The sequence below is a fragment of the Asterias amurensis genome, chromosome 11 (assembly GCF_032118995.1).
Source record: "Asterias amurensis chromosome 11, ASM3211899v1".
NCBI classification, from domain to species: Eukaryota; Metazoa; Echinodermata; class Asteroidea; order Forcipulatida; family Asteriidae; genus Asterias; species Asterias amurensis.
In genome coordinates, this window is record NC_092658.1 from 2382132 (window position 1) to 2401286 (window position 19155).

The 19155-nt window shown below is 38.5% G+C and overlaps 1 protein-coding gene across 1 annotated transcript in view; it reads right to left on the reverse strand.

The window, feature by feature from the left end:
* LOC139944116 (uncharacterized) overlaps nt 1–19155 on the reverse strand; it is a 52890-nt gene that overhangs the window by 14783 nt on the left and 18952 nt on the right. Inside the window, exons 17-34 of the mRNA XM_071941076.1 lie at nt 16960–17214; nt 15826–15995; nt 14791–14953; nt 13758–13795; nt 13199–13255; nt 12505–12630; nt 10916–11041; nt 10087–10207; nt 9291–9346; nt 8259–8397; nt 7190–7299; nt 6428–6647; nt 5443–5616; nt 4510–4787; nt 3585–3812; nt 1834–1935; nt 973–1088; nt 247–412 (exon numbers count right to left, since the gene is read on the reverse strand). Of these exons, the coding sequence (XP_071797177.1) occupies nt 247–412; nt 973–1088; nt 1834–1935; nt 3585–3812; nt 4510–4787; nt 5443–5616; nt 6428–6647; nt 7190–7299; nt 8259–8397; nt 9291–9346; nt 10087–10207; nt 10916–11041; nt 12505–12630; nt 13199–13255; nt 13758–13795; nt 14791–14953; nt 15826–15995; nt 16960–17214 (2645 nt within the window). The remainder of the gene's footprint in view (nt 1–246; nt 413–972; nt 1089–1833; nt 1936–3584; nt 3813–4509; nt 4788–5442; nt 5617–6427; nt 6648–7189; nt 7300–8258; nt 8398–9290; nt 9347–10086; nt 10208–10915; nt 11042–12504; nt 12631–13198; nt 13256–13757; nt 13796–14790; nt 14954–15825; nt 15996–16959; nt 17215–19155) is intronic.

Sequence of the window (19155 nt, forward strand, 5' to 3'; positions counted from 1 at the left end):
TCTTGAAACCTACAACACCTCAGTAAGTAATATTTTAAGGGAAGCTTTCTACTATTATTATCTTCAAACCGTGCAAGTTTAATGTAAATCTGTGGACATTGTGTTTTGTGTTCTACAAAAAGTACCTAGACCCTTTAATGTTAAGTCAAAATAACTAATTAAAAAAACCACAACAATTCTGTGCCAACTTTGTTCTTAAATTTAACAGAATGTTGGCGATGGTAATTCTTGAACTTGTTATATTACCTGTCCATCGTCCTCCACCAACGAGAACCATCGATTGGTTATGAAGTAGAACCTCTCTCTGGTCTGTAGATCTCGCACCGCGATGTACTGGACGTACCAACTCTGCATGGATCCTTTACCGGAGTTGTCATGCCATAATCGCATGTAGTTCAGGGTTCCTAGAGGTCTGTGTTGAAAACGTTATGAGCAATTCCATGTTATGTGCAATTAAATGTTTAAGTAGGACTTAAAGGCAGTGGACACTAATGGTAATAGACTGTGCAAGTCTTGCGCGCACCGGAGCGAGAAAACACGACAACTGAAGAACTTAATGTTTTTATGAATCAAATCTTTGCTTTAATTTTTTCTTAATGCCGAATCTGAACAACAAAAATACCCATAAGAGCTTGTTTAAATTAGTTTAGCTTTTTAACCAAATACACAATTATCGGTTAAAGTCTATGTATAGACAAAAGTAAAACTCTGGGACTCTTGTCCCTCCCTTGGCTTTTTCTGGGGATATTTCGCCCCTTTTATCTCTTTTTACCTTTTCACTCAACTGGTTCTTTACACCAGTGTACCTGCTCATGGTGTGATGTGTCGTCATTTAACATTTTGCCAGAGTGAAAACATCAAGCCATTAAAATTTTGTCTTAAAGCATTTTTACCAAAGTCCTCCTGGTTGATAAGCACCAGCTAGCAACAGCTAATTCCATATTCTAATTTATAACAATCGGTCAAGCTTACCTAGGCACAGCCATGACAAATCTATCCACGCAGCCTCGGCGCAAGATGGGACGTTGGTCATCCTCCAACACCCTCACTTCCGTCTCGTCATCCTCACCAGAGAGTATGAAATTTACCTAAACAAAAACCCAACAAGATATCAAATAGATTTTGGAGGATTTGAAAGCTCCGGAAAGTACTGAGTATACAATACTTAAAAACATCGGTGTAAGGGTAAAACTAAAAAATTAAGCTCCCTTGTTCAAATTTTTCTGCAAATGCAAACTATCAATAGCCCTTAATCCATGTGTAGCCATTTTGTTTTTGTTTTCATTGAAGTTCTTGTGACCAAAGTGAGGCTGAAAGGACAGAATAAACAGTCTGGTACCTTGCTAAAAAATTGCAATACTAACTTGTGTTTTCCTTCAACAACAAACATTACACCTTCAAATTGTCAAACAGTGGCAAGGGATAATAGTGTAATATTAATCCAGATGTTGCAGGTTCAAAATCCGCTCCATTCAGTTTTTTTTTGTTAAACCTAAAATTTCTTAGAATCTCAAAGTTATACTCAGTTGACCTTAACATAACATCACCGTGGTCAAGTGGTTAGACTGCAGGACTTGCAATCACAAGGTTGTGGGTTCGAATCCCCCAGCTAACCGCCGATTTCACAATGACTAGAACAAATATTGTCGTCTAGTTAATGAATCACAGTTTCTTGATTTGTGTAATTCATAATCATAGACGTTAAACCAATGTTTGTGTGAGAGATTGGCTGTTGCCAGCTTGGTGTTTATATCCCTTGTGGGAGTTTGCTGAGTTCCCTTGATGGGAAGATCATTCAAACAAACAAACAAACAAACAAACAAACAAACCAACCTTAGAATCAGTGCCAGAGTCCTTCCATTGTCCAGTCATTACAGCGATCTCATACAGGTATTTGTGATTGGATTTGTTATCCGGCATAGGAGTCAGTCCTTGCTGTTAAAGTAGAAAATCAGAAAGAACAAATTGTCACTCTTGAAAAAACATTTTTGTTTGTTAAAGCCATTATACACTTTCAGTAAACAGTATTGTTCAAAGGCCCACACTTCGTGTATCACAACTTATATATAAAATAACAAACCTGTGAAAATTTAGGCTCAATCGGTCATCGGAGTCGGGAGAAAATAACGGGAAAACCCACCCTTGTTTCAGTATGTTTCGCCGTGTCATGACATGTGTTTACTATAATCCGTAATTCTCGTTGCCGAGAATTGATAATTGTTTTAATGTTTTCTCAAAAAGTAAAGCATTTCATGGAACAATATTTCAAGAGAAGTCTTTTACCATTACCCTCTGTAAACCCTGTAAGTTATTTGTAAATCTGTGAACTTTTATTTTTTTTTCTGATCCGAAAGTGTATAATGGCTTTACACATTTATATATAAGCAAGTTCACCTTAAACGTACAGGACACTATTGGTAATTACTCAAAATATTTGTTAGCATCAAAACTTACTTGGTAACGAGCAATGGAGAGCTGTTGACAGTGTAAAACATTGTGAGAAACGACTCCCTCTGAAGTAACGTAGTTTTTGAGAAAGAGATAGATTCTCAATAAAACAATATAAGACTAAAAGGCCTGAAGCCCTTTTTTCAGGTATTTGATGAAAGCACGCAAATTTGTTTTTTCTTTCACTACTCTGTTACAACTTTGACAACAAATTGAGTCAAAATTTTCACAACTTTTTTGTTCTATGCATATGTTGGGATACACCACGTGAGAATACTGGTCTTTGACAATTACCAAAGGTGTCCAGTGCCTTTTACACACGGCTAACAGCCCTCTTAGAATGGACTATTGCAGAACAAAGATGAACATAATTCAGGGGAGCTGAAGGTATGAAATGATTTTGCTCTCAAAATAAACTATAGTTTGTAAGATGGATGGAAACATGCACCAGGCTAGGGCGTGGAATAAAGCTGTTGGAATTGTGCTACCTCAGCAAAGCAATCGGGTGAGAAGAAGCAGGAATGTATAGAACATCGCTTGCAACAGGTCCACTGCTAGTTTTTGCTTACCATTCTTTAAGCAGAAATGTTTTAAATATGAAATGGAGCCTTGTGCCTAATTTCACACAGACGGTAGTAAAAGCACAAAAACCTGCATAGCACAAGGAAAACCTTGCAAACAGAAACTGGTTACCAGCCAAAATATACAGTTTCTATTACTGCGGCTGGTAACCCCACTCATTTCTTGCTTAGAAAAAGAATTTCCTGCTTAACAGCGTTTCTCAAACCTCAGTTTGGGCTTCTGTCTGATGTTCGAACCACCTCCACGTAGAGAAACAGGCTGCTCCAAAAATGTACAGGCCTGAAGGCAGATTCATAGTCGCTGCAATTCCACTGCGTACGCAGGGCGTGGAGCCCAAGCCAGAGCCCAAGCCAAGGTTTGAGAAAAGCCCCTGGATGGATTTCACAAAGAGTTAAGACTAGTCTTAACTCGAGTTAGGACGAGTAACTCTACCTAACTTAGGACTAGCCCTTAGTTTTTAATAACTCCTAAAGAGTCCTTAAGTTAGGACTATCTTTGTGAAATCGACCCCTGGATGCTTGCTGCTTGAAATAGACTTGACTAAGTCCCCTTACCATGATGCAATCCTTCTTGTCTTTTCTCCGAGACCAGATGAAGATGAAGAAGAAAAGAACGTACACAGTAATAGTGGTAATATATATGGTCAGGTTGTCCAAGAAACCAGCGTTGTTAAAGATGAACTGAAAGTCTAGCGGAGCGGGGGGAACTATCCAAGTACTGGCAAAGTCGGTCAGATGGGTGCTGAAACACTGGGTCACGTCTTTCGTTGATTTAGGCCCAATCTATCAGGAGATAAAATATTGTCCAGTTGATATTTTGCAATCGTAAGTACCTTGGGTAGTTTATCAATTCAGATTGGTTGAGAGGAGATCTTGTGGCCACGTTTAAACGTGCGATAAAAACACAATTAGAAAATGATTAAACATGACCTGACCTTACATAGTTAACAGAGGGCTCTATCAGATGCCTGCGAGGATCGCAAACAAATCACGTCATACATGTACTTTTACTTGGTAGTTCGCATATTTTACAAAACGGGATTTCTGCAACGTTTGAAACCTTCACAGATTGTTTGGATGGTGTGTTTATTGAAAGCTTAAGCAATTGGGAATGACTTCACCTTTTCCAAAACTGATCATTAAACTTTTTTACAATTTTGAGACCATAGCCGCTGGAAAGGGCTTTCACCAAAAATGCCCATGGCAGCCGCCAACAGCTGCAACTCTCACTCGACCAAACAGGTCATGACCTTAATGAAAAAAAAATTTCCAACGTTTATTCCCATGGTAAAATAGAATCTACGTTTCCAAAACAAATTCAAAATTCTATTTTACATTAATTTGTTCAGACACTTTAACACAATAATTGGGAAAAAAAAAAACCTCAAAAATAAAACCAGCTCTCTATGTGTATGGTAATAATTATACAGATAGGAATGGTCTCTAATAGGTTCAGTTTTTATAAGGACTTCATGTTTACCCTAACTCCATCGGTCGTCCACTCTTGCGTATCATTGTTGAAGTACACACAACCCGAGACGTAAACACAGAGTGTATAGTTACTGCTGAAGTTTGCCACCCGGCGCAACTTCAGAATGTCGTGCATGAGCTCTTCGGGAGTGAGGTTATCGTCGAACAGGACCAGAGGGTTGTCCCTCTGGGGCTCCTGAGGGATCTCGATCACGCCGAGGTAGTACGTGCCAGTGTTGTTACCGATGTACGATTGGTTCAGATGAATCGAATACGCATCTGGACTGGCTGTTGGTAGGGGAAAAACAAGAACTTAGGTCCCACGTTTTGTGTAAAGTACGGAAAAATACCCAGTTTACTTATCCTGGAATTGTGACAAAATACCTTGCCGATGTAACGCATTTTAGCGACTATTATGCAGTTTCCGCATCTTTGACCCCTAACTCACCTAAGACAAGCACCGTTTTCAAATGATGATTCAGTTTCTTTTTAGTTGCAAATATTTGTGGTCAGTGATCTACATTAGTATATCATGATGTCCTGGCAAGGAAATTGTGTAAGTCGTTGAGGAAAACATCTAAATTCCATAGAGAGTGGAAAGGAACATGATTTTCTTGTGTCTTTTTGCACAAAACTAGGCACAGGTACACCGCGGCAGTGGCGCGCGGTGCCCAACACTTGCACGCCTGGATTGTTGTATACCTTGCGTTTAGAAAGGTAGCATTAAGCACTGTATAAATATAAAATATTATGTTGAAGTGGTGTGATTATTAAAATAATCTCCCCACTTCAACATGTACTTATTAATAAAAATAGTAATAATAAAAACAACATTTATATAGCGCATTGACGATCACAAATCCCGCGATCCACTTAACAACATGCAGAAACAAAATTTTTTATTTACAAAGATACACTATAGCCAAAAATAATAGATACTTACTTCCCAGACTGATGTTGTAGGGCACAATCCACTTATGGTCGGTTTCGTTCCATTTTGGAGGGTGTTTGTACCTAACCAGCAATGCATACTGTGTGGTGTTGAAGAAATCTGGAATAACTTCCAGTGTCACCGTTGTCTGATCATACGGAACCTGAATTGTGTGCAGTGACATGCCTTGAAGGAACCAGGGCAGAAAGAAAAGCTTCAGGTAAATACTTTGGATGAATGCTGGTGTGGGAACTGGATTTCTTCAGTCCACAGGTTCTTTTCAGAACCACATTTTTTGTTTAATTGAGATCAATTCACATGGTGTTAACCGCAAAGTTCTTATAATAATTATAATAATGTAATGCATAGTTATACGGTAAAAAGAGCTGTACTCTGGTTCATGGTCAAGCACGAACGAGCAGAGTGCAGTGGTTTCTAGTGTCGATGACTGAAGAAATAACACTTGAAACAATTTGTATGGAAGTTGACATTTGGTGAAACCATTGAACAGAACTTGTAGAATTGATAGATGAATCTCTCGCACTAAAGGCATTAGGGAAAGTCTAAGGAGTTGCTGAGGCCAAGAGTGAAATGTTAAATCTGCCATACAATAATGAAGACACAAAGTGACTCCTATCAATAATAATAAAAATTGTTTTTTATATCACGCTTTGTACACCCGAAGGGCTTCTCAAAGCACTTCCAATGTTATTACCCCTCGTCACTGGGCTATTTCTTATTCCTTCCTAAACCATCTCAGCTCCCTGGACACAAATATGGGCTAGTAGTAAGCTAAAACAACCACGAGAACCATCTCTGCCCTAACAGGTACCCATTTACCCCTGGGTGGAGAGAAGCAATTATTATATAGTTAAATGTTTTGCTCAAGGACACAAGTGTCATGACCGGGACTCGAACCAACAACCTGCTGAACAGAAACGCCAGAGCTTGAGTTTGGTGCTCTTATATCCACCTGTTTGGTGCTCTTATATATTACCTGTTTGACTAGTTGTGTTGAAGTTCTGTTCATAGTTTGTGCACTGTGGAGTTTCGGAGTCTGGTCGCGGGATATACAGCTCAAACTCTTGCTTTGAATTGTCAATGGGAATTTCACCTCCATCGTCTTTAAAGTACTTGAGCGACATGACATTTGAGCTTTTTGAGACTCGCTCACTGCTTGGCATGTAGTTAAAGGAATTGATCTTTCTTGAGCTACTCTGAAAAGTTCAAAGCAAAAAATATTTATATTCCCAAAAAAGTTGCGGTACTTTAACCAAATCGGTCCAATGGGAATGTGGCTTTAGCTACCCGTTCATGTTTGTTGTGTTGTCATTTAGCCTTTGAGAAAGACTCTGGTAGGATTGAAACGTCAGGCTGTTAACTATTTTAACCATTAACTATTTATAAAACACACTTTCTTACAAACAGTTTCTCATGCGTTACAGAAAAGATTACTACAAAAGTATCAAGCTCTCTACAGAATATTAAACCAAAAGAGGAATGGTAATAACTCGCAGTAGACAAAAGTTTCTTATTAATATGAGTTTGAAGTTTGCCGAGAGATTGAGTGTTTCTGATGTCATTGGGTAGCTTGTTCCATAAGACTGGTGCAATGTGCTTAAATGCATGGTCGCCATAGTGGGTGGTACGAGATTTAGGTACACCAAGAGAGATACACCAAGTGAGAAGACTGGTCTTTGACAATTACAGATAGTGTCAAATGCCTTTAAGTTAAAGTTCTAGTTTCTAGTCCTCCTACCTGGACATCAATGATGGTATCATCTTCGCATTCTCCTTCAGTGATTGCGCAAAAGTCTGGTACCACGATTTCTCCATCTCCCTCCTTCACTGACGAATTCTTTAAATCACCTTATACATGTATAATGAAAACAAGCAATCGTTACTACGTGTTTATGTTTGTATTTCGTGTGTAGCAGGGAGTGCTCACTCACTGATCGTGCGTCATGAGTTAGCCACTTTATGGCAAATGACGCACATACACAAAACATTTTTTTAGCGTTAGAAATATGGTTGGCGAGCGGCTTATTTTTATTCCCGTTGTTTGACCTACTGATATGTATACACGCCTCGGACAATCCCAATGTGTGCACAGACATGCACCTACAGTGCTACACTTTGTGTCAAAGAGAGACATAGGGTACTGGAATTCATGCTCAAAATATTCCTTTATGATATGATAAATCTTATAGACCTTCATTGACTTTTTGTACGAATGAGGGTCCGATCTTATCCCTAATTTGAATTACTTCAAAAAGTGAAAAAGTTAAAAATATATTCCTAGTGCATTTTTTTAAAACTCTTTTGATGTCTTTACTGTATTTATAATCTGGTTTTATTGTAACAATGATAACCCCCAAAACAAAAATTACCTCCGAAGTTCAAAAACATTCGGTAAAATAAAGCTCTCTGGAGAAGCATGGTCATTTTTTGTCCCACTGTGAAGTGTACCAAATTAGCCCAGCGCCTTTAAAGGGAAGGTTTGGTAATTACTCTTAAAATTAATGGCAATAAAAACTGCTTAGAATTAAAGGAGCTTTCGATAGTATATAACATTTCGAGAGTCATTTCACTTTGAAGTGGAGTAGTAATGTAACAAACAATATCATTTTTTTCCACAAAAATTTGAATCTGAGAAACGTTACCATCCTGCTTGAGACATAACTGCTCCGGATTTTTGTAGATATTGAAAAAAACACTACCACAGGTTTTATTGTACATCTACATTTATTAAGGATTAAAATAATGGAACTTTTCCAAAAACCAAAGGTATGCGATCCCTTTGAATGAAAGTTGTCTACTGTACTTACCAGCTTTTGCTTTTTTGAGTGTCGTGGTTCCCTGTTTTGTAAGAATTGTACTCGCTGGCTCTCCAGGAAGCTTGTTTTCCTTTAAGATGTTCGATACTTCTTCAACTAAAAATTCTACTCTAGCGACGAGCTGTCTTGCCTGAAGTAAAAAATAAAAACACCCCAAAACACTGTGTCAGTTACAAGTTTTTATAAATGCGTACTTTAAATGCTATATTTCGTATTCTAAACTGGAAAATAAAATGAAACACTTAAATGACTGAGGGACAATTAGTTCAGGACAACGAAGTGTAGTCCAAGACAAGGTTATACACCTGCCGTTAATTTACCTTAGCTCTGTTCACACTGTATCTCTTGTACTACCGGAATAAAGGAGGCCCTGGGAGCTTTTTTAACCCCCACGGCTACCCCAGCCCACTTCCACACTTTCACACTGTCCCTGCATAGGTCCCTATTTCATGGGGTTTTGGTAATCACTCTTCAAATTAATGGCAGTAAAAAAGCCTTCAGTTTCAAGCCTAGAGCCGTGCTTGATAGTACATGTATAAAGCATTTTGAGTAACATTTAACTTTGAAGTAATGTGGTTGGTTGTAAAAGATTTGAATCTGAGAAGCGTTACTGCGTAACAAAGTGCCCCGACTACATTAAATAGGCATGCAACTGCCCGTTGAAAAAAAAAAAGAGAAAAATTTTCAAAGGCACAACGCAAGTGCGGAGTGAGGCAGCCGAAACGCCACGGGACACGAGACCCACAATGGTACCCTAGAATATGTTGAGGTTTATTATGCTCTGAGGTGCATTGTTAGCATGTACTAGGCTTATTTTACATGATTGTAGTTGTTAACTGTTGTTGCCAGGCATATATTAGGCTTTAAAAAAAACAAAAACAAAACCAAGTTTTTTTGTTTGTTTTGTTTTAAAGTTTGTTTTTTTTTCACATAAAAAACCCCCCAAAAACGCAGAATTCCGCGAAAACGCGGAAGAGTTGCATGCCTGATTAAAGTTGCACATCTAAACAGTTCAATAGCTACCTTTTCTTTTTTTTCCAGCGAAACTTCAACATCAGGAGATTCTGTTGTTGTGACACCTGAACTCCCAAAAAGATAAATGAGCGGGAAATTCAAACAATTTTGTTAGATTATTATTCAGGCTTGTTCTAAAAAACATTCAACGCTTTGCATGGATGATGGGAATACTATGAAGAGAAGTTTGCATGATAACATGAACTCTTCTAATTAACTTTACAAATTGATGAAAATGTGAAAATGTGTAAACATGTCTGTGTACACTAACAGACTAAAGCCTGGGTCATTCTTCCAGCGAATGCGATACAAATTTTGAAAACACATATTTGCAACAAATAAATCGTAAGAGTAGAGATGCGCTGGACTTCTGCAAAAGATTCACAGCAAAAACAGCCATGTGACGTCAAAATTAGCTTCGCATTTGCATTAGCTAGAAGTACGAATGCTTTCTTGCAGATCATACAAAGAAGAGGATGCAAAGTTAATGTAAATGATGAGCACTTCATTTAATTGACCCAACCCTTTTCAGTCCGTCAAATTTACCAGGAGGATTAGATTTTGAAGGATTGAAATCTAATTCTGAGGTCTCGTAATCAAATTCGTGGAAAATTATCTCTAGCCGTTTCTCACAATGTTTTAAACTAACAACAGCTCTCCATTACTTGTTACCGAGTAAGGTTTTATGCTAATAATTATTTTGAGTAATTATACCAATAGTGTCCAGTAACTTTAAACATAGAGCCTTCTCATGGGATATTTTTTGTTTGCTTCCTCGTCAGGGCATGAAGATACAATAACTTACTCTCTGTAACACTTGTTGACTCTGCAATGCGTCGGTTCAACTCGGTGTAATCTGCCGTGGCATTTTCTACTTCCAACTTGTCCAGAACAAACATGGGATCATCAATTGTGGTGGCTGAGCCCTAATATGCAGAAATATGAATTAAATGAACGTGAACAAATGATTATAATAGTGATAGTAAGGAATAGTTCTTATGAAGTGCATTTTTACAATAACCATCTCAATGCGTTTAACATTAATGCCCTGGGGTGGATTTCACGAAGAGTTAAGACTAGTCTCACCACGAGTTAGTTTTGGAAGTGTCGTGGCCCAGCGGTTAAGAGCACCGAATTCAAACTCTGGTGTTTCTGATCAGCAGAGTGTGGGTTCGAATCCCCAGCCGTGACACTTGTGTCCTTAAGCAAGACACTTAACCACTGCTTCGTCCTTTGGATGGGACGTAAAGCCACGGTGTTCCTGGCTGTGGCTGTAGTACCTCGTAAACCCTTATAAGGTGCTAAATAATTGGGTCTCAGACTTCATAACTTCAATAACCTATCTTTCTGAAAGTTTTGTTTATACTTAGCGCCCTGAGTACCTTGTTTGGTACATGTAGATACGTGCGCTATATAAGACTTTGATGTATATTTATTATTAGCCATAGGCTTTTTGCATCTCCTAGGACTAGTCCTAACTCTTTGCGGAAACGACCCCTGGTCATTGGGCCAATAACATCCCTTTACTAAACCATCAAAACTAATTCACTCGGCCTTGACACATGGATTCTGGCCTACAGGTTCCCCCTTACTAACATACATCTGCCAAACAATTTGAACATTTGCGTACTTACAGAGAGTAGATTAACGAACACCTCAAAACAAGTTTTCGCAACTTTTAAGATAGTTTTCTGATCAGCTCCTGGTGCCAATAATCTCACGGTCTTCACCATGATTTCCCCAAGCGTTGCCAACTTTTCCTACAAAAGGTTAAAAAAAATAAAGGTTGAAACTAAAAAGAAACAGATGTTTTTAAATTTTTAATTTATTTAAAAGTAGAATACACTGATCCACACAAATTTGTCTTGAAAATGTGTGGTTTTCTTTTTACTTTGCGAACTAACACGGTCGGCCATTTATGGGAGTCCAAAATTTGACTTCCATAAATGGCCGACCGTGTTAGTCGACGAGGTAAAAGGAAAACCATGCAATTTCAAGTGATACTTGTGTGGATCATTATATTCTACTTTTAATATATCTCTCTAATCATATGCATTTAATAACATCCGGTTACAAACGCTTTTCAAATACCAACTCGACAGATCCAAGGACACAACAAAACTTCCTGAAGTTAAATGATGATAACACAGAGTTCCTTCTATTTGGGTCACGTCAACAGTTAACAAAGGTTTCAGTGCCATACATTTCCATCGGTGATGCTCAGATAGCTCCCTCGCTGCAAGCTCGGAACTTAGGGGTTATTTCTGATTCATCAATGACACTTCAATTACACATCAACAACATCGTTCGTCTGTCATCACACCACATCAGGAATATTGGTAAGATTCGTAAGTACTTGGACAAAAGTGCCACTGAAAAGGTCATTCACGCATTTGTTACTTCTCGCCTTGACAATGGCAATGCTCTTCTCTACAGTCTTCCTAACAACCAGATTTCTGGTCTTCAACGCCTCAAAAAAAACTGCTGCCCGCATTGTGACAATGTCTAAGAAATCCTGTTCCATCACCCCCATTCTGAAACAACTACACTGGCTCCCTATCTCTCAACGAATCATCTTCAAGCTGATGCTCATTGTCCACAAAGCACTTAATGGCAAGGCTCCCCACTATATTTCTGAACGTCTCCAAGTTTACACTCCATTAAGAAATCTTCGATCAAGTTCCATGCTTCTTCTCATTGAACCCAAGTCTCAACAATCATGGGGAGACAGGTCTTTTTCTTCAGCTGCGCCACGCATCTGGAACTCTCTACCACTTAATCTTAGAACTTGTCTTTGTACCACAACATTCAAATCTCTTCTAAAAACTTATCTTATGTCACAGGTTTTCAAGGACTATTGTTTGTTGTGTCTGTTTTTCTTTGTTTTGTTTTTGTTTTGTTTGTTGTTGATTTTTACTGCGCCTTGAACACCCAGCAGGGTGGATACGTGCGCATTACAAGTCTTATTATTATTGATATTATTATTAATGTGTTCCTTTAATCACAATTTACCAAGGGCAAAAGAAATTGGGAAACAGACTAAAGTAGTACAAATATCATGCCTGTATAAGTCAATCATTTTGTCCTTGATGTAATTATCATTTTGAATGCCGAATAAAAAGTTTAGGGTCGCAACATAAAGCTAGGATTTAATTGGGTAACCGGAAACAGAGTTTGTTTTCTTCTGCCTGATTGAGTAGTGTGTCCATTTTGAACGGCTTACCAGGGTTCCGTGTGATAATTCATCGTAAGCCTCTGTCAGTACAGTGATAGCCGATGCGCTATTCAGGACATCAAAGAGCGAGTCCATGCTTGTGTGAATGACCAACTCGGCCATCTGAAGTCTTATCTGAAATGAAAGGACAAGAATAACAAATCAGCCATGTAACAAAGTTAAAGGGTATTACATAGAGTGCATACAGTGTTGTGGCCGAGTGGTTAAGAGCATCGAATCAAGTTCTGATGCTAAGTAACAGGAGTGTGGGTTCCAATCCCGGTCGTGATACTTGTGTCCTTGAGCAAGATACTTTACTATAATTGCTTCTCTTCACCCAGGAGTATAGATGGGTACCTGCGAGGGTAGAGGTTGATATTGTGAATGGTATGAAAAACCACTTGAGCACTTGGGTTGACAGGGCTGTATACTCCACAGATTTTAGCAGCTCTTTGAAAACATTTTTTTGACCACATCAAATACTTGGTGTCATGGCCGAGTGGTTTAGAACATCAAATTTAATTTCTAGTGGTAAAGTCATCAGAGTGTGGGTTCGGGTCCTGGTCGTGACACTTGTGTTCTTGAGCAAGATGCTTTACTATAATTGCTTCTCTTCACCCAGGGGTATAAATGGGTACCTGCGTTGATATTGTGAATGAAAAAGCCTTTGGACATTTTTTCTGTACAAAAAAAGACAACTTACATAAGCTCTTTGGGTCCTACCTCGCTGGTGATCTTCATCGGTGTATTCTGTGGGATTCTAAAGGAGAGAAACAGGACAAAATTTGTTATTAATCCCCTAATTCTTCTTTTAAATTAGTTTAAAGGCACTCGCAGCTTTGGTAATTGTCAAGGACCAGTATTCCCATTGGGTGTATCCCAACATTTGCATAAAATAACAAATCTGTGAAAATTTTGACTTGATTGGTCATCAAAGTTACAAGAGAATAATGTAAGGAAAAAAAACACCCTAGTTGCACAAATTTGTGGGCTTTCATTTGCCTAAAATTCAGGCCTGAAGTCTCTTATCAGATTCAAACATTTGAGTTGGAATTTACTTCTTTCTCAAAAACTACATTACTTCAGAAGTAGCCGTTTCTCATATGTTTTATACTCTCATTATCTCTCCATTGATCATTAACAAGTAAGTTTTTTATGCAAACAATGATTTTGAGCAATTACCAATAGTAGGCCTATCCAGTGCCTTAAAAAAAAAAAAAAAAGTTTAAAAATAAAAAGGGCTATTCATAAAGATGTTTTACCTCCGTTGCAGTGACATTAGTACCATTCAGTCTATGCGCTAGTGACAAAAAAGGAAGAAAAGGAGAAACAAAAAAACATTCAAAACTATTTGAGAATTGGGAACCATTATCACGTCATGGCCGAGTGGTCGAGTGTACCAGACTTATTTCTGGTGGCAAAAGTAATTTGGATACAGGTTTGCACCCCGGTCATGACACTACCAGGGTGAAAAGTGTGATGGCTTTGAGTGGTTCAGAGCATCAAATTTATGTTCTGGTGCTTAAAGCACCAGAGTGTCAGTTCGAATCCCGGTCATGGCACTTGGGATGCTTTTCTTTGTTTGCTTTACTATAATTGCTTCTCTTCACCCAGGGGTATAAATGGATACATGTTAGGGTAGAGGTTGATATTGTGTTTAAAATACCACTAGTGCCATTTGGCGGCTCGGGCTGTATACACCTCAGGGAGCTGAGAAAGATTAAAGGAATGTTATTGGCCCAATGACCAGGGCACTAATGTAAAGCGTATGGATACGTCACTGTGAAATATGCTATAGAAGAACAAGCTTTTATTGGCATAATTTTTACCATTGTGTTTACTCTTTTAGAATCAAGAGAAGGCACGACTCTAGCAACTTTGACAAAACTGTTCCTACTTGTTGCTTTGCCATCTTGCACTCAAGATCAGACAAAGCAGGTGTAACGTTTAAACAAAATTGTACATTAGTTTCAGGGTAGCCTGAACATCTGACATCACACTTCAAGCCTCATGAGTTTCGCCATAGAGTGGCCTCAAGCCAGCTTTAATACATCGAAGGTCACGTTGAGCAGATGTTCCGTTGATCTCGCATCCATTTCTCAGTCAAATTCTACGTACATGTTTACATATAAAACATCATTATATGGATGTACATGTACTGTAATACACGTACGCGTACGTTGTACCCAATGGTATCGCTGTGTCTGTAAAACCAATACCTGTCCCTAAAAGACAGGGGACCAGTCTACTTTCAGAGGGGGGAGGTGGGGGGAGCGAGGATAGAAGCTTTCTTACCATCCACTGCTCGTAGCTCATTGAGCTTCGACGACTTAGTAAGAAGCTCATTATTTATGGCTCGCGAGTTTCCCTCCGCTGCCAGTGCAGAAAAGTAGTTGGTTGTTTTTTCTACATAATCACCCGATAAGGTATTTGTACCGTTTGTTGCTTCGGGCCGAACCTAAAAATTGTGTAATTTATATTCTTAATTTAGTCTTCTTAATATTGACACGATTAAAAACAAAATAGAAAGTTACTAACACAGGCCCTTGGGAAAAAAAAGTAGGAACAATTTTTTAAACAAAAGGGCTGACCTTTAATGAACACACAGTTTGGGGTTTAATAGATTTTTTAAGGCTATTTAGTCACTGTTTTCAGTTTTTTAGGGCAAAGTAATGGGAAATCAGGCTATAGTAGGAAGAATGTCATGCCTATCAACAAAGTAACATATAGCAAATGTTTTAGGAAATACACGGTGAAAACATATCAATTATGGAAAAGTAACACAGGGATCTCCTGACGATGACTAGAGCAAGCTAGTCGAAATTTTGAGACCAATTTCAGAATGATCTTATAAGCTAAAAGAGTCCCAGCCAATTTTCTATATTCTCTATACCTTCTGCCCAAGTAGTCATTAAGCAGGACAGTTCTTTTCAGAACTGAGAAGTCTTCCCAGCAATCCGATAAATCTACTCCGCGGTAGTAGAATAAAGAAAGACAGTTCTCTAAGAACAAACTCTGGCAGGTAGATACATGTACACACATGGTGTTACCGCAACCAAATATGTAAGAATATCATCCAGAAAACGAGCAGAGTATACTGTTTGAAACGTCAAGACCAAACCGGCTCTTTTCAGAGCCAACACTCACACAAAAGAGATTTACACATGGTTGTACCCGCAAGTTTACTATTTATTTCTAGTTTCTTCCAGTATCATGCATGTTAACAAATAGCAAATGTTTCAGGATATAAAAGTGAAAAAACAAAATTGACTGAAAAGTAGCACAATAATGAAGGGTCTTTGCATTAGTCCTGAGGAGTCTCTAGCTTACCTTGATCTTCCCAATTGGATAGATAGTTGTTGCCCCGAGACTGTCATAAATCTGAACTTGAAACTCCACCATGTAGCCCTCATCGCTCATCCCGACTGGAGAGTGGAATTTGGTTTTACCGTGAGCACCAAAGTCTACAACCTTGTTGGCCGTGTTGCCCTGAACAACAACTGTGCGAAATAATAATAGAATATATTTTGTATTCTGGTTTATTATTAAAAGAACAAATAAACGGTTGGCAGCCCCAGGTCGAAATTCCAGTTGAACCTAGTTAAACTTGGTTTAACTGGAACTAGTTGAAACCAGTTGATAAACTAGTTAAACACAGTTAAAACCAGTTGGTTTAATATGGAAAATGGACAGACACCAACTGGTTTCTAATTTCAACCTAGTTGAACACAGTTAAACCTAGTCCAAACCAGTTGGTTAATATGGAAAATGGACGAGTTTGGTCACTTTCCAGTTGAACCAGTTGACCCCAGTTAACTAGGTTCAACTGGAATTTTGACCTGGGCTAGCCACTGGTTGAAAAAAAACCTTGTTTACTAGTAAACATTCACTATATAGTTGAACAAAAGCAAAACTACACACACAAAAAAAGGCTTTAATTATAAAATTGCCAGACGTACATGTAAAGGAGGGAATTTTATTATAATGGTTATGGTTTATTTTAAAATGATCAACAAACTTGCGGTCTACCGAACGAATTGCATTCCGAATTAAAGACATTCAAATAACACAAAATAAAAGATAGTAAAACATAATAATTGGGCTATAAAATTGAAAATTTAAAATGTTACAAATGTCATAATAAATGAAGTAAACATGGCAGAATTCTTGCTAGAGCAGGTACGGTGGAGTTGTATCTCTGTTCTCTACAATGAGGTATTAAGAAACCAGCTGAGGTCTAGAATTCAGTTCAAATATTTTATTGAGAAATTACCTCTTTCTCAAAAACTACGTTACTTCAGAGGGAGCCGTTTCTCACAAAGTTTCATACTATCAACAGCTCTGCATTGCACGTTAACGAGTTAGTTTTTATGTAAATAACTATTTTGAGTAATTATTACAAATAGTGTCTGATGCCTTTAAGGGAGGTATAAGTTTGGGTATCACTCTTATTTGAGTACTCACTGTAGAACTCGTAGCTACTGATACCCTGCGAGTCTTGCCAGCCCACACAGTCGATAGTCACTAACTCCGCATCAGTCGTATCCGTCGGCGAGATTGTGCATGTGCCGTCACGGGGAGGCTCGTTCAATGCGATCATCATGTGGGCTTTGCCTTGCTGGCCGTAGCTCGTCAGAAGAAGAGTGAACATGTAAATTCGTATATCTTCCCGGATTTTGAAGACGTCTTTATTTATAAACAGGGAATTGGTCAATTCGCCTGAGGGGTGAAACAAAATGACCTTCATAAATACCTTAGACAGTTTTGCTATTCCTATTGGTGGAGAGCGCGTCACGTAGGTGTGTATAAACCTTTGTTTATGACCGGTAAAAAGTGTTAATTCATGGGCGTGACATGTGACCTTGCACCTGTTCTTATAAGACAGTTTTCTCATTCCTAATGGTCGAGAGCAACGGCTGAAACAGTTGTGCCACATCACGCGATACGCCCACAGCATTCCCTTATAATGAGTTGTTTACTCGAGGGCGGCGGAGGGCTGTACCATTTCATAGCTGAAGGGGTGTAGTGTTGAAAGAAATCATTTAACAATTTTAGTTTTTGCATTTATTTCACTAACTGAACAAAAAGTGATGATGTTTTTGACCAAAAAGGTATTTATGAATGGGAATCAAAGTGTGTTGAATCGGTTTTCAACTAACCCGCCGAGGCCTGGTTCTTGATAATTAATTTAAGGTATTAATGATAAATATGACCCTTGAAAAATTTGGGACAACTTTGTTGAGTACAAGGGCTGACCATTGTATACACATTGAATATTCTTTCAGAAGACTTTACAGGCTGTTTTATCACAATTGTTTTCCAACGGGCAAAAAAAAATCGAAAATCAAACTAAAGTCAAGCTATTCAATTTGTGTTTGAGAGTGTCTGTGTTTTCTTCATCTTGATGGAAAGTGTCATCCATCGTCCCTGTCTTTAAGGGTGCTGGTGAGCATTCTGTTTAAAGAGGAATATCATTATTTTCAGCCTCCAGCTCACCCGAGTTATTTTCATGTTAAATCATTTTCTTCTTGTAGCCCCTTAACTAGAGTGGCTTTAAGCCTTGTTTGGGGCGTATTTGGCATAAACAACAACAAAACAAAAAAAAAGGGAAAATGGTATGCCTGTAAGTCACAAGGGAAAGTAATTGGGTCACTGAATCATTGTTGGTCGCAAGAAGTGAAGACTTAATAGGCTCGCACGCACCGGAGCAAGAAATCGTGACAACTGAAGAACTTTATTTTTTAATGAATCAAATCTTTGCTTTAATTTATTCTAGATGCCGAATCTAAACAACAAAAATACCCTATAGAGCTTGTTTAAATTAGTTTTAGCATTTGAAACAAATACACAATTGTCGGTTGTAGTCTATGTATAGACAAAAGTAAAACTCTGGGACAAGGATGTTTGTTTGATCTTAAATGTTTTGAAACCCCTTTTGTAAACCTGGTTTATACACGGATGCACGATGGTCGCAAGGGCGTTAGATGAACGTGTGACGCAGTTTATAGAGGAAGCCGACGCCTAAACGACCAATGAAAAGGCTTTTCACCCTGCGCGACCAAAACAAGCGTCTGCGTAAGTTTTGTGATCGGAGATGGGCACAAATTCTTAGTTTTTTAAAAGTACCCTGACCTGAGGTCAAGTTTAATTATCGGTTTTTCTTCGTTATTTTGTTGACTTTATTTGTACTTTTATATAAGATGTTAATTAGTATTACATTTTTAACAACAAATGTCATTTTTATGGTCATAAACTACATTAAACTAAAGTAATGGACAAAACAAAATCTCCCCAACGTAAAACTCCACAATGATCCCTGAAGTTCAAATCCGCGCGAGACTTGCACAGTCTATTGACATGAAAGGGACTTGAACCCGTGACTCCAGATTTCTACGCTGGTGCACTACCAACCAAGCTACCCTAGCCCCTGTGTTGGTGGTCTCTCCATGTTGTCAGTAATGCCCATGTCCCAATGTCATAGAGCTTCTTAAGCAGGAAATATTGCTTACCCATTTGCTGCTAAGCAGAAATGAGCAGGATACCAGTCACAATCGTGACACAGTAGTATGGCTGGTAATCTTATTCCAATAAGCATAGTTTGGGTTGTACTTAGCTCCTTTTCATGCTTTTAAAAGCAGCTCGGTAAGGCTTTTTGAGATA